This window comes from Pipistrellus kuhlii, unplaced genomic scaffold (assembly GCF_014108245.1).
Source record: "Pipistrellus kuhlii isolate mPipKuh1 unplaced genomic scaffold, mPipKuh1.p scaffold_m20_p_139, whole genome shotgun sequence".
Lineage (NCBI taxonomy): Eukaryota > Metazoa > Chordata > Mammalia > Chiroptera > Vespertilionidae > Pipistrellus > Pipistrellus kuhlii.
This window is the reverse complement of record NW_023425448.1, coordinates 77,224-91,663: the sequence shown is the minus strand read 5'-3', so window position 1 is coordinate 91,663 and position 14,440 is coordinate 77,224. Positions and strand designations below refer to the sequence as shown.

General features: G+C 65.3%; 1 protein-coding gene across 2 annotated transcripts; it reads left to right on the top strand.

Annotated features, from left to right (window-relative positions):
- The first annotated feature begins 9,691 nt into the window (after positions 1 to 9,691).
- Positions 9,692 to 11,760, top strand: ID2 (inhibitor of DNA binding 2). Of its 2 annotated transcripts, none has more exons than XM_036436499.2 (3): positions 9,692 to 10,095; positions 10,416 to 10,479; positions 11,193 to 11,760. In XM_036436499.2, exons 1-2 carry the CDS (start codon positions 9,751 to 9,753, stop codon positions 10,470 to 10,472), a joined length of 402 nt encoding a protein of 133 aa, XP_036292392.1. In that variant the 5' UTR covers positions 9,692 to 9,750; the 3' UTR covers positions 10,473 to 10,479; positions 11,193 to 11,760. The 2 variants fall into 2 exon arrangements, with proteins under 2 accessions (XP_036292392.1, XP_045437182.1); XM_045581226.1 differs by having other exon boundaries at positions 9,693 to 10,095; positions 10,416 to 10,477; positions 11,186 to 11,760.
- Positions 11,761 to 14,440: the final 2,680 nt, after the last annotated feature.

Below are 14,440 nucleotides of genomic sequence, written 5' to 3'. Positions count from 1 at the left end.
GCGCTGCCCCCCGCCCGCCCGCCACAGACACACCTCCCGGCAGGACACGCCTGGCCACCCGTGAATGCCAGGCTCCCAGTGCGGCACCTTCCCGCCGGCCCACCCGAGGCTGCCAGTCCCTGGCCGCACCGCGGAGGGCCGCAGGACACAGCCGAGGACTCGCCAGGGCCGGCGGCTGCTCCCAGCCTCACGGCTTATTGAGACTCAGAGGAGCCCCCTGATAATGCCACCCATAACCCCGTTCACCTGCCAGTGGCACCGAGAAAGCCAGGCCAGACTCAAATAAAGCAAATGCAGGAGGCTGGCGCCGACCTTGAGAAGTCCCCTCTGGTGAGAGGACAGACGCAGGCATGGTGACCCGCTGGGGCCCCGGCCGGAGGAGCACGGGGAGGGGGAGGGAGGGGGAGGGGGGCGCCCCAGGTGGGAGGAGCCGGCGCGGAAGCAGGAGGAGGTCTGGGGTCTGTCAGACAGAGAATGGAGGAGGGTCAGCCAGAGGGGGCAGGAGGGCATCTATTCCGTGACCCTCATCGGGGATCTGTGCTCGGTGACCCCGGTCGCTGTGGTGCGGCCGGTCAGCCCCGGGACCAAGACCGCGGTGAGGATGGGCGGCCTCTGTGAGATCGAAGGGCTGCCCAGACTCGGTGGAGAGGCGTTCAGGTGCCACGTCTGAGGGCCAGCACTGACGAGGAGCCCGGCGGGCAGAACGCTGGTCGTCATACGAACTGGGGCCCGTGTGTCTGACCGAGTCCCTTTCAAGGCCACCCGCTCTGTTCCCTGCGGTGGGTGAGTGTGCTCGCGTGGGGGCGTGGTTTTCCGATATTTCCCCTCATTTCTGGGGGCGGAGAGGACAACGACACGAGAATCGGCTGAGCCTGCGGCTCCTCCAGCCTGTCCCGGCCTCCAGCCCACGGCCAGGGCCCCGCAGCCTCGGGAAAACCAGGACGGGTGTGGCTGACCCCCGAGCCAGGACCGCCGTTCCTGTGGGCATCCCGTCGCCGCCTCTTCCTCTGCTGCCCGGCCCACGGGAGGCCCAGGGCGGGCTGCGGGGCGGATGCGGGTGCATCCTGGGGAAGCTGAGCTGTGCCAATCGCAGCCGCGCCTGGCCGGGGGCCTGGCCGGGGGCCTGGCTGGGGGCCGGCGGGCTCCTCAGGAGGAGTGCAGGGTGAGTGCGGGGTGAGTGCAGGGGTGAGTCTGGGAGTAATCAGACCGCAGGTTCCAAAGGAAAGGCAGGAAGTGACGCCCGTCTTGCAGGTGCCCAGCTCTCTCCCCAGCGGCACAGACAGACCAGGATGGAGGCCACTGGGCACGGCTGGGCGGCCCCGGGTCCCTCTGAGCTCTGCCCGGAGCCCTCTCTCGGGTCCGGAGCCCTCCAGGCTCCCCCTGCACCCCCTGTCCCCGTGTATCTGCCCAGCAAGTCCTCCTCCGAGTTCTGGGCACGCCCCTTCTCTGCGTCCTGAGGGGGTCCTCCCAGCCTCCCAGGGCAATTCCCACATTTAGACGGAGCGTCTCACTCTCCGGTCTTATAATAAAATACATTTTTTAAAAAGAAGCTTAGCATTGTGGGTGAAACTGCACCTTCCCCCTATGAACAAAGCCGACGCCACCGTGGCAGAATCCCATCCACCCCGGGGCTGTTCCGTTCTCCTCCTGGGGGACATGTGGCCTCAGCACCTCCACCTGGAAGCCCCCCCCCCCAGCAGCCTTCCCCCGGCCCCAGGAGTGGGTGGCCCTCTCCCTCTGCTCTCTGCACCCCTGCTTGGGTCTCCCCGGTTTGGCTGTGAGCAAGCCCAGGCTTTCCCCCTGGTGTGTTGTTTAATTGACAGGGATTCTGCTGAGCAGCCTGCGTGCTCGCCATGTGCTGGTGGTGTGGCAGACATCCTGGCTCCCCTCACGCAGCTTGCTGAGTCATGCTGAGTCAGGCATCCAGAGAAATGGCCACCTGGGGCTGGTCATCAAAACCAACAGATGCCAAATAAAACAAAACACCAGCTGGCTCTGACAGATCCAGGTAAGATCCAGATTCTCCTAACTTGGCCCTCAGAAGGCCACACCAAGAGCCGGGAAAAGCTCAGCCTGAGTGAGAAAGGCCAACCAGCAGCTGCCAACACGGAGTTGACTTAAAGTGTTGGCGGTGATGGATAAGGACTTATAGCAACTGTCAAAACGGCCTTTCAATGAGCAATTACGAACACGATCAAACGACAAAAGGAACTCTCAGCAAAGAAAAAGAAGACTTAAAGCAAAGGCAAATGGAGATTTCACAACGGAAAATCGCAACAGCCAAAAAAAAAAAAAAAAAATCTCGCTGGATGGGCTCAGCACACAAATGGAGAGGACAGAGGAGAGAACCAGTGAACCTGAAGACAGGACAATAGAAATGACCTAATCTGAACAACAGAAAGTAAACGTAAAAAAAAAATAAAAAAAATAAATGAGTGTTTTCTGTGAGACTAACAAAAGGTAAAAGGTCTAGCATTCCTTGCCACCAGGATCCTGGAATGAGAGGAAAAAGAGAGTGGGGCTGAAGAAATATTATATTTGGAGAAATAATGGCTGAAATGTTTGCCAATCTGACAAAAGACTTGAACATACAGAGTCAAGAAACAGAGAGGACCTGAAACTGGAAAAAGACAGAGAAACCCGGGCCACGCTACCTCCAGGGCAAAGTTCTGGAAGCCAAGACCAAGCGGCCCCTCTCCAGAGGGAAATGCAGCTGGAATGACAGCTGATTGCTCCCGGGAGCCATGGTCGCCAATGCGTCACGTGCTAAAGCAAAGCAAAGGGAATGCCAGCCCAGAATTCCAGACCCAGCAAAAGTAGCTGCAGGAACCACAGGGAAAACAACACTTCCTCAGAGGCAGTAACTAAGGGAACTTGCCAACAGCCCGCCTATCCTGGTCGGCGTGGCTCAATGGTTGAGTATCAACTTATGAGCCAGGAGGTCATAGTTCGATTCCCGGTCAGGGCACATGCCCAGATTTTGGGCTCGATCCCCTGTTTGGATACATAAAATAAAATAAAGGATGCTCTTGAAACAGAAAAGAAACTCCTCAAAGCAAGAGCTAGATTGGCAGGAGGGAAAAGGGAAAATGGGGGTAAATAGAATCAGCTGGCCTTGGATGCTTGAATTTTCTGAAAACAAATGCCTATGTCCTCAAGGGACCCAAGATGGCTCATTCTCACCCGGTGGGCACCCCCTTCTTTCCACCCCCCCCCCCCCAATGGCAGGCACCCTAAAGGGACAGCTGTGGCCCGAAGCGGCTCAGTGTGGGCGGTCCCGCACCACCCCATCAGCTCCTTCCTTCCTTCCTTCCTTCCTTCCTTCCTTCCTTCCTTCCTTCCTTCCTTCCTTCGTTCCTTCCTTCCTTCCTTCCTTCCTTCCTTTCTTTCTTTCTTTCTTTCTTTTTTAGTGGAAGCAAAGGTTATGGAGAGAGGCCAGTCCTGCAAAAGGTGCCGCTGGGGTCCCAAGCGCAGACCGGGGTCCAAGCTTCCGCTCCAAGTGGCAGGCAGCTCCGTTCCGCTCCGAGCTCATCAGAGCCCAGTGACCTGTGTGCGGGCTCCCACACGCCATCAGCCCCACACAGGGGGCACACCTCCCGGAACCCAGCTCGCACCAGAGAGAGGAAGAGGAGGGAGAGGGAAAGAGGAGGAGAGGGAGAGAGAGGGGGAGAGAGAGAGAGAGAGAGAGAGAGAGAGAGAGAGAGAGTCTTCTGTTCACTAAGGTCGACAAAGTCCTCTGGTCTCCCTGGACTTTTTGCCAATAAAGGGTCGGGCTCAGTCACTCCGGGTGAACATGGAGGAAGGTGAGAAGGGGTGTTTTGAGAAGTCCTGGCTCTGGCAGGCCAGCCTGCAGGCCTGGGCAGATTTCAAACTAAAGAAGCCAGCAATGCCCACCAAAAGTGAAGGTGGCACAGGTCTGCCCCACCCCTGGTGCCGCCCTCGGACTGTGGCCCTAGAGGGACCTGGCACTCACTGCGCCTCCCTCTCCCTGAGATGGTCAGCTCCCGCCCCGCCTGACCCGGAGGAAGGTCACGGCGAGCCATTCTCACCAGGGTGAATGGTTAACCGCCCTGCCAGGAGGCCACAGTTGCTCTTTTTCCTGGAAATGGAATGTCTCTGTCCTTCAGGTTCCGGGGAAGCAGGGCGGTTGGAAGAAAGTACATGACAACTCACACGGCCTTTCCTCCCGGCCCACAGCCGTCAGCCCTGGCACGGAGCAGGCCCCTGGCTTCAGGGGTCAGCTGCTCGGGAAGATGGCAGGACACCCCCACCCCCTTCAGAGCGACCACAGGAGCCCGTCCCCCAGAGCTGACCACAGGAGCCCATCCCCCAGAGCTGACCACAGGTGCCCCCGTCCCCCCAGAGCTGACCACAGGCGCCCCTGCCCTCCCAGAGCTAACCACAGGCGCCCCTGCCCCCCCAGAGCTGACCACAGGCGCCCCTGCCCCCCCAGAGCTGACCACAGGCGCCCCCGTCCCCCAGAGCTGACCACAGGCGCCCCCGTCCCCCAGAGCTGACCACAGGTGCCCCTGCCCCCCCAGAGCTGACCACAGGCGCCCCCGTCCCCCAGAGCTGACCACAGGCGCCCCTGCCCCCCCAGAGCTGACCACAGGCGCCCCCGTCCCCCAGAGCTGACCACAGGCGCCCCTGCCCCCCCAGAGCTGACCACAGGCGCCCAGGGACTGTCCCCCCTCCCCAAGGGTGCAGCCCTAGGTTCCTGCCCCCGCCCCCGCCCTGCACACACATGTGACAGGCTTGTGGCTGGGGCTGTAGGACCCCAGGGACTTCTAACTGGGAAGGTAAGGGTCTGTGGGGAGGGGGGGAGAGGGGGCAGAATCTGGGAGTGAAAGCTTGGAAGAACGGAGTAGGGGAAAGTGGAGGGTATCCAACTATTTTATTTACTTGTTTTAAAAATATACATTTATTGATGTCAGAGAGAAAAGGAGAGGGAGACACAGAAACATCCGTGATGAGAGAGATTCATGGGTGGGCTGCCTCCTGCACGCCCTCCCCCCCAGGGGTTGAGCCCGCACCGGGCATGTGGCCTGAGTGGAACTGTGACCTCCGGGTTCGCAGGCCCAAACACCGAGCCACACCAGCCGGAGGGCGAGGGTGTCAAAGGATTTTAAAAACAAAAGTCTCTCCCCCCGCCCACCGGAGAGGACACGTGTCCACGGAGCACCCCCCTCCAGCCCCTGATGGGGGTGTGGGCCGGCAGCGGGGCGCCCAGGGCAGCCTGTGGGGCGGAGGGCGCCTCCCCACTGAGGTCATGGGTTTGGCTCCCGCACCCACACGGCCCGGGCGCGAACGCGGTTTGGGCCAGACGCACCATGTGGTTCTGGTTAGGGCCTCCCGGTTTGTTTGGGGCCGGTTACAGGATCGCGACAGGCCGGCCCTCCCGGGGCCTTGGCCAGCCTGGGGGACCTGGGGGCGTGCAGGGGGGTCAGCAGCCCGGGTCCCCCTCCGGGACCGGGCGCCCCGTCGGGGGCAGGCCCAGCCGCCGGCCCGGGGGTGCAGACTGGGAGGCGGCAGGACCGTTCTCGGCCGTTATCGTTATGGGGCGGATGGATGCTCTTCTGCCGATCGCGGCCTCAGGCGGGAGACCGGCTGCGGGGGCCACAGGCCGCAGGGGCCTCCCCGCCCGGAGCTGAGCGTCTGCCCGCGGGCCTCCCCCGCCCCCCTGGCCGCTGCGCGCGGGGCCGAGGCCTCCGACCCCGGGGCCGGGCTGAGCGGCCGGACAGTCCCCTCCATCCGGGATCCACCGGGGATCCGGGCCGGAACCGGGCTGGGGACAGGGGTGCCGCCCTGAGGCGAGGAGGGGGCTGCGGGTCCGGACGCAGGGAGGGCAGGCGGGTCTCAGGGACACCCCGAGGGCAGTAAACAAACACCCCCCCGCCTGCTTCCCGGGGTTCGGCCCCCCCCATCCAGGCGGGTCTCGGTCCAAACGGGCTGGTCCGGCTCCTCCGGCCGGAGTCAGACACCCGGAGGCACAGCCGCGTCCGCCGGGCCCGGGCCGGCGCCGGGTCCTCGAAAACCACAGCCGGGCGCCGGGGAGCAGCGGGGGCGCCGCCCCGGGGCCGGCGGAGGACACAGCCCGGGGGCCGCCCCTCCCCGGAGGGACCGGCCCGTGCGCCCCGCTCCGGCCGCGGGGCCCGGGGCGCGCTGCCTGGACCCGCGCTGCTCCCCTCCGGCGGGAGAGGCGGCTCCGCGGGGCAGGACGCCGTGCTCTGCGGGGGCGAGGCCGGCGGGTGGGGCGCAGCCTCCCGGGCGGGGAAGGTGCGGTTCCGGAAAGCCTGGTGGTTAGCGCGGCCTCCGGGGACGCCGGGAGGAAGCGGGGGAGGGGGTGTCTGCAGGAGCCCAGTGTCCGCCAGGCCCCCAGGACCCCCGGCCATAACGCACCGCGCCGCCCGGGCGGTCACCCCGGCCCCCGGCCCGCCCCGGGGACCGCGGCCGCGAAAGCAGACAAAGCGGCGTCTCTGGCTGCGGCCGCCGCTCAGCCGCGTTCCCCTCCTCCTCCTCCGGCCGAAGGACGGTGTCTCCCCCCCTTTTTCTCTCCCCCTTTTCCTGCCCCCGGGCCGCCTCCTCCCCGGACCGCCGGACACCAGGCCGCGGGGCTGCAGGTGCGGGCGGCGGGCGCGCAGGGGGCGGGGACGGAGCGGGGCGGCGGGCGCGCAGGGGGCGGGGCCGGAGCGGGGCGGCGGGGCCGGTGGAGGCGGGGCGCGCAGGGGGCTGGGCTCCGGGGCAGGGGGGGGGGGCTCCGGGGACCGCCGGGCGCGCTGAGTGACGGGCCGTCGCCATGGCAGCCGCCGGAGCGGCGCCGCGCGGACAGGGCTCGGGGCGGCGGGAATGGGCGGCGTCACCGCCCGGCGCCAGCGAGTCTGCCCGGCCCCGCTCCGGCCCCGCCGCGGCCCGGCCCGCGCCCGCCGCCATCCATCAGCTGTCAGCGGCCCGGGGTCAGGGCGGAGTGGACACAGCTGTGCGGACAGGCGGGGGCAGATGTGCGGGGACCCGGGGCGCCCCCGGCCTCCGGCACCGCGGCGCCGGCTGCTTCTGATCAGCGCGGACACCCCGGGCCGCGGAGGGCCCGCAGCCGGTTGGGGGCCTCCCAGGGCCGGCGTGCTGCTTTACGTGGGGGCGTGGGGGGCGCTGTCTGCACCCCACCCCACCGGGGCCCTCACACCGCCCGCCCGGACCCGCGGGCGGGGCGCTCCCGCAGCCGCACCGTGGGACCCTGCGCGGCCGCGGGCAGCGCGCACAGCGCCCCGGACGCGCCGCTCGGCCCGGTCACCCACCGGGACCCCCGCCCCCAGGAAAACGCGGTTTTCCAGCTCATTCCGCTGGGGCAGCCCCCCCAGAAACCGGGGTGTCTTTAAACCAGGAGCGTGCCCAGCCGCAGTCCCCCAACAGGGACCTTTGGGTGTAGAACCGGGTGGCGGGCCCTCCGGGTGGGATTTAACACACCCACCCCGGGGGCTGGACGCTGGCACGGCCACGAAGGAGGCCACAGCCAGAAAACCCCCCAATTCTACCGCATCGGGGTGCAAGCCCGGCCCGGAGAAGGCCGTCTCATGCATCGCCAGTGGGGGTCCCCGGCGGCACGGAGGCGGCAGACCGCGTCCTTGGAAAAGCGGGGAAGGCGTCCGCCCCCGGAGCCCCCGGAGCCGCGTGTCCAGGGCCCACAGCGGCGATGGAGGGCCCGGCAGTGTGTGTTGACGTTGCTCTTCTTGTAAAACAGTCCGAGTGTCACATCCCGCACCAGATGGTGTCAAAACAGAGTCTGTTCCCCGTAGCGCGACTGCGACAGGCACGGTGCACGGAGCCCCCCAAAGGCTGGGGCTGGGGGGGGGGGCGGGACTCGGGGTTCGGTCGCGGGCCTCGGGGTTCGGTCGCTCGGGGTGGGGGCCCGCAGGAGCCGGTTTGTTTTTCCCTCCGTCCCTGCCGAGCCAGGAAACCAGCCAGGCCTCCCGCAGGAGGAAGCCTGGGTTTCCTGCAAGCGGCACCCACCTCAGCACCACCCACTGGGCCGCCCTCCGGAGCAGGCCGGGCGCGGGCACTTGGCCGGCCTGGCAGCCGAGGAATTAATTATTAATCGGAGAAAATAGTTTCCTGATTACGGAGCGTTTTCCTCCAGGCCTGCCCCCTTTCCTCTTGTTAAACGCAAAGGAAGGTGGAGATCAAGAAAAAAAAGTGAACACGGTTCTCGTCCACAGGATGAGCTCGGGGCTTTCCCGCAGATCGAGTTCTGGAGAAGTCTGATGTCCAGAACACACCACTGACGTGCTGCGGGCTTTGGCTGGGCTGGAATTATGTGTGAATTAACGGAAAAGTAGTTTAGCCAAGAGCCCCAAACTGTTTAAAGATGCAGATGACATGGATAAGTTTAAGGATTTACAGAAAACAACAAAACCCTGAGGCTGCATTCGGTACTCGTGTTGAAAGATCCCAAACCTCGCCCAGGACAGCATTTTAAAAAAAATTATCATATGAAGATGCCGGAGCTTTAAACACGCCGCAGGTGCCGGAAGGGGACACTAGAAATCGCTCTTCCCGCATAATTAACTCCATCGCTGGCTTCCCGCGCCGCAGGGCCCGCACACCGCAGCCTCAGGGCGGGGTGTGTGAATAGGCTTCCGCCTGCAGAACGGCCTAATGACGCCCACCAGCGGGGTGATCAGCGGGGTGGTCAGCGGGGAGGTCAGCGGGGAGATCAGCGGGGTGACCAGCGGGGTGATCAGCGGGGAGATCAGCGGGGTGGCCAGGGGGGTGACCAACGGGGTGATCAGCGGGGTGACCAGCGGGGTGGTCAGCGGGGTGATCAGCGGGGAGATCAGCGGGGTGACCAGCGGGGAGATCAGCGGGGTGACCAGCGGGGTGACCAGCGGGGAGATCAGCGGGGTGACCAGCGGGGTGATCAGCGGGGTCCTCGGGACGGTTCCTCCCGGTCCTGGAAAGGCCCGGAGCCCCGGCCTCCCAGAGCTCCGGCCTGAGACCCCCGCGGCCTCCCACCCGCAGGCACGGGCCACGCTGCGCCGGGCTCGCACGGAGCCCCCCGCCGCCCGGGCAGGGCCCCGCCGGAGCCGCCTTTCTCTGGGTGCCCGCGGGGTGTTCGTTCTCCCCACAGAGCGGTCCCTTATCTGAGAGCGGAAGCCGCTGCACAAACGGCCCTTGTCCGCGGCAAACGTGGTGCGTTTTCCCTTTGTGCGACCCGCTTTCCGTCCGAACGGCCGTCCCGCACCGCGGGGAGCGCGTCCCTCCCTCCGCGGCGGAGCTGGCCCCGGGCGCGGGGGTCCCGGGGCTGCGGGGGGCTGCGGGGGGCTCCGGGGGCCGGGCACACCCCGGCCGGGTCCGGCCTCGCCGCTGAGGGAGAGAGAACCCAGATGCACATTCGGATTCCCGGGTCCCCGTCCCGCCCGGCGCCCACTGTCCTCTATTTACCGCCCCAGCTGGCGCCCGCCCCGCCCACTCCACACCCATTGGCCGCAAACGCGGAAGCGCCGAGGCCCCGCCCCTCGCACAGATTAGCCAATGGAGGCACCCGCTCGGCCTGATGGACGTGGCGCTTCCCACCAATGGGGACGCGGGACCGCGGAGACCCGGCGAAGGCAGATAAAAGCCGCCCCGCCGCGCGCCCCGCTTCATTCTCAGCGGATCCGGCCGCGGCGCGGGCACTTAGCCGGCGGCGGCGGCGGCCTGAGCTCCGGGCAGCTCCCTCCCTCCCTCCCTCCCGGCCTCCCTCCGCCCCCGGCCAGCATGAAGGCCTTCAGCCCGGTGCGGTCCGTGCGGAAGGGCGGCCTCTCGGACCACAGCCTGGGCATCGCCCGCAGCAAGACGCCGGTGGACGACCCGCTGAGCCTGCTCTACAACATGAACGACTGCTACTCCAAGCTCAAGGAGCTGGTGCCCAGCATCCCGCAGGACCGCAAGGTGAGCAAGATGGAAATCCTGCAGCACGTCATCGACTACATCCTGGACCTGCAGCTCGCCCTGGACGCGCACCCGGCCGTCGCCAGCCTGCACCGCCCGCGGCCCGGCCCGAGCGCGGCCCGGACGCCGCTGACCGCGCTCAACACGGACATCAGCGTCCTGTCCCTGCAGGTAGGCCGCCCGGGCCTCCCGCTCCGCCCGGGGCCCGCTGCCCGCCGGGCGATGGGCTGGGCGGCCCTGGCGGACCCGCTGTTGGAGCCGGGGACTGAGGGGACGAGCTCAGTAACTTCACTTTCGTAGAAACGCGCTGAGATGCGGCCGGGGAGACAGGGCCGGGGAGCTCTGACATGCGGACGCCTGTCTTTGAGCTGAATTGTAGCCTAAACGTGTTGGATGGGACTCGCTGTTCTAGGAACTGAGGGAGAGGGAGAGGGAGAGGGCCCTGGCTCCCGAGCTTGCCTAACGTCCGCCTTCACCCCCTTTCTCTCCAGGCCTCCGAGTTCCCCGCCGAGTTCACGTCCACCGACAGCAAGGCGCTCTGTGGCTGAGGACGGTGAGTGTGAGCTCGCGGCTCCCGGAGTGTTTTGTCCATGCGTGTGCGAGGCGTACTTTGTCATGCGTGTGCGCCTGTAAAAATGTGCATGTGTGTGCCCTGCGATGCATGCAGGAGCTTCTGGTGCCGGTGACTCAGGATCACAGGGCACTTTCCTTAAAAAAAAAAAAAAAAAAACTAAAAATAAAAGGACTTGCTATGCGGTGGTCGGGGAGAGCAGAGCGTGTGAGGCTGCTGCCGGGCTGGAATGCCCTGGCTGCCCCCGGGCGGCCGTGCCGCGAGGTACTGACCTCCGAGCCGTGAACCTTATCGTCCGGATTCCGCAGGGATCCTCCTGCTCCAGCACCGGGCCTGTGGGCTCGGCCAGGCCCCCGGCCGCCCCGCGCCCCCGGACTTCCTATCTGCGGAGAGGCTGTTTCCAATCACATAATTGTTCCCGCGGCAGACAGGCGCCTGCGGCCGAGATCCCGGCAGGAGATGGGCGGGAGCCGCGGGGCCTCTGCTGTTTTCTGTTTAGTTTGCGCGTGGGGCCGGCCGGGTGTGTGCGAGCATCTGGGCGCCGGGTTTGCCCAATCCCCGGGTCTGGGTAAATGTTCAAACTGCGGCTTCCTCCTGGCGCCCGCCCCGGCACCCTGCTCACCGCCCGCCTCTCCCTTCTCCCTCCCTCCTCCCTCCCTCCGCCTCACTCATTCTCTCAATCTCTTGCAGGTGGCCAGGACTTTCCCCTCCGCTTTGCACAACAGCAGATCCACAGGAACCTCCTTTTTGGCCTCTCTCCGGGAGGACAGCGGGGTGAACGGGCCTCTTTTCAAACATGGACCCAAGCCTGGGGGCTCAGCCCGGGGTGGGCCCGGTTATTTATGAGAAAGACGGTGGTGGCCTTTCTGAAGTCGGGAGGTTTCCCGGTCACTCTCCCGCCAGGGGGAGCGGACTCTCGTCTTTAACACCCCAGGGCGCTGTGGCTGGTCAGCAGGCTGCCTTTTTTCTCAAAGGCCGAGCAGGACTGCCAGAGGACCCGGCCTCCAGTGACTGCAGCGACGTCTTTGGGTCAGAAATTTGCCTTTTTGACACAGGCATACTCAACGCTGTGTGTATATTTATACGTAAATATATCTATCTATCTATCTATATCTCTCTCTCCCCGGAGTCGGCCGGGGGCGGCAGAGATGTCCTTTCTGCAGACAATGTGGAGTGATGTACTCACTCATGCTAAACTTTTTATAAAAGTTTGGTTGTACACTTAACCCTTTTATACGAAACAAATAAACCAAGTGTGTCTATTGGAGGGTGGCTGCCTGCTTTGTCTGGGGACAGAGCTGCGATGTTTGTCTCCTGTTATCACTGAACCCGATCCACACGCTCACGTCCTGTAGACGGTAACGCCGACAGCAAACGGTCTGAGCAGCCCCCGGCCCATGGTTTCTCAGCTGCTCTTCCTCTCCCGTCTCCCCCTCCCACCGTCCTCTGCCTCGAGCGGGTGTGGGGGAGCCCTCCTCTGGCCGGGGTGAGATGGGGTGTGGGGGGGGGCCAGGGGCCTCAGGAGGGGCCACCTGAGCAGGTGTGTGGAGCGGAGGGAGGAAGGAAGAAGCTGCTCCCTGAAGAGCTAGCACGGCGGCACAGGAGTCCGCACAGGAGAGCAAGGGCAGGGAGGCCCCGGGGCCCTGCCCGGACTTGTGCGCCTCCTCCACTGGCCCCGGCCCCGGAGGCAGGGCCGTCCCAGCCCGGCCCGCAGGCCGCCGAGCTGCCCGTCACCCTCGGCTGCTCCAGGCGGGCGCCCGGGAGGGGGAGGGGGGCGGGCGGGTGTGGAGCTGCTCTGGCTCCCACAGGCCTTCACACCGGTTCTCAGCTGCCCACGGCGGGTTTGGGGGTGAAGGAGGGGGGCAGGATGAAGGGGGGTGGGGTGGGGGTGGGTTTGGGAGTGAAGGGGGGTGGGGGCGGGGGGGTGGTAGGGCTGAGAGGCCTGTCTGAGGTGGGGGTGCAGGGGGAGGCTCCTCTGGGACCCCCCAGCCCAGCAGGTGTTGGGGCCCCTGTGCCTGGTGCCCGGCTGAGCCCGCGCTGGGATCGGGCAGCACCGGGCGTCCTTGATAATCGTACCCTGGAGGCGGGCTCCGCCCCCGGGACGGCTGGTCACCCCGCCGCCCCCCCTCCGGCCGCCTGGCCTGGGCGCTGTGCTGCGGGCCAGTCCCGGCCCCGACCCCGTACTCCCCCCCCTTCCTCCCCCCCAATCCGGGCGGAGGGTCACCCACCTGCAGCGGCGGGGGTGGGGGGGGGGGACGGCGCCCCATCGGGCGGCGGTGGAGGCCGGGCGCCCCCTGCTGGCCGGGAGCTGCTAGCGGGCGGGGGCAGCGCCTCCAGGAGGATGGGTCACCCTCCCACCGCGCCCAGCCCTTCCTCCGGCCCTGTGTCTCCCCTCCTCCCCCGTCCCCCTCTCCCCACCTGCCCCTGCTGGGGGTGAGGGTGGGGGCTGGGTTCAGTGCCTGCACCTGCTCCCCCTGCACCTTGGCCGAAGGAGAGCCAGGCCCCTCTGTCCCTGAACCCCTGTGACTTCACTCCCCACCTGCCGGCCACGCCAGGGGGGGGTGGTCAGGGCAGGACGCCCCGGCTGCTGCTGGGAGGTGGCGGGGGCTGGTGGGCAGGGCAGGGCGGGCGGTCTGCTTGCTGAGTTTTACTGCGTCCTTGCAGGTGTGTGTGTGGGGGGGGGGCGTGGGGAGGGCTGGGCTGTTTGCTGCCGGGGCGCCCGGCCTTCCTGTGGGGCGTCCTCAGGACAAGGGCGCGGGCCTGTGGCTAATGTTCCACCTGACCTGGCGCTGTCCGTCCTTATCTGGGCTCCGAGTCAAGGTCGGCCCAACCTCGGCGACGGGGCGCGGGCAGGTCAGTTTACTCTCCTTCCAGTTCCCGACACGGCCCCTCGGCCGGCCTGGGGCAGGCGGCCGGTGCCCTCCCCTCTGCAGAGCGGCGGAGGGCGGAGCCGGCCGCCCACAGAGAGGGGCCGGGTGGAGCAGGGACGGAGGATTCCTGAGGGTCCGAGCAGCCCGCCTGAGCCTGCAGAACGCCAGGAGAGACATCACTGAAACAGTTGTTAAAGGATAAATAATTTAATATTGTTAAAGCATAAACACCATCCAAAGCAATCTGCAGACCCAGTGCAGTCCCTGTCAATGTCCCATTGATTCATGTTTTATTTTTACGGAAACAGAAAAGTCCAGGAGTGGCTGGGACCCCTGGGGGCCGGAGTGGGCAGGGCGCTGGCCCCCGGGAGCTGCGGGGTGTGTGTGTGTGTGTGTGTGTGTGTCTGCGGCCACGAAAAGCAGGAGTGGGGAGGTGGCCACCAAGTGGGGCAAACGAGACGCCATCGCTCGCCAGCCCGGATGGGAAGCTCTCCCTGGAAACCCGCAGCCACAGGCCCACATCAACGTGAACACCCGGGGCTGGCAAGCCCAGCACCCCCTGCGAGAGAACCCCCGACAGCGCACACACAATCCTCACACTCAGTGGCCTGTGGGAAAAAATACTTTAAAAAAATATATATAGTTTATTGATTTTCTTACAGAGAGGAAGGGAGAGGGACAGAGAGCTAGAAACAGCTGCCTCCTGCACCCCCCCCCACTGGGGATGTGCCCGCAACCAGGGTACATGCCCTTGACCGGACTCGAACCTGGGACCCTTCGATCCTCAGCCGACGCTCCACCCACTGAGCCAAACCGGTGTTGGCCAAAACTGCACATTTTTAAAAAACAATAAAAAACAACTTTCCGTGAGAGACTCAGTAGAGACGAAGAGAAAGATTGGAAATGAAAGAACTAGAAAGGCTACAAACAAGGATGACCAAAGTGATTTTAAAAATCAAAGAACTAATTGAAAACATAGAGAAGAACAAGCTGTAGCTACTAATATGGAAAACTAAAGCAGCGGTTAAGCCCAGCTGAGAGGCGATGTGTGCGCCCACAGCGAACCACCGGAAAA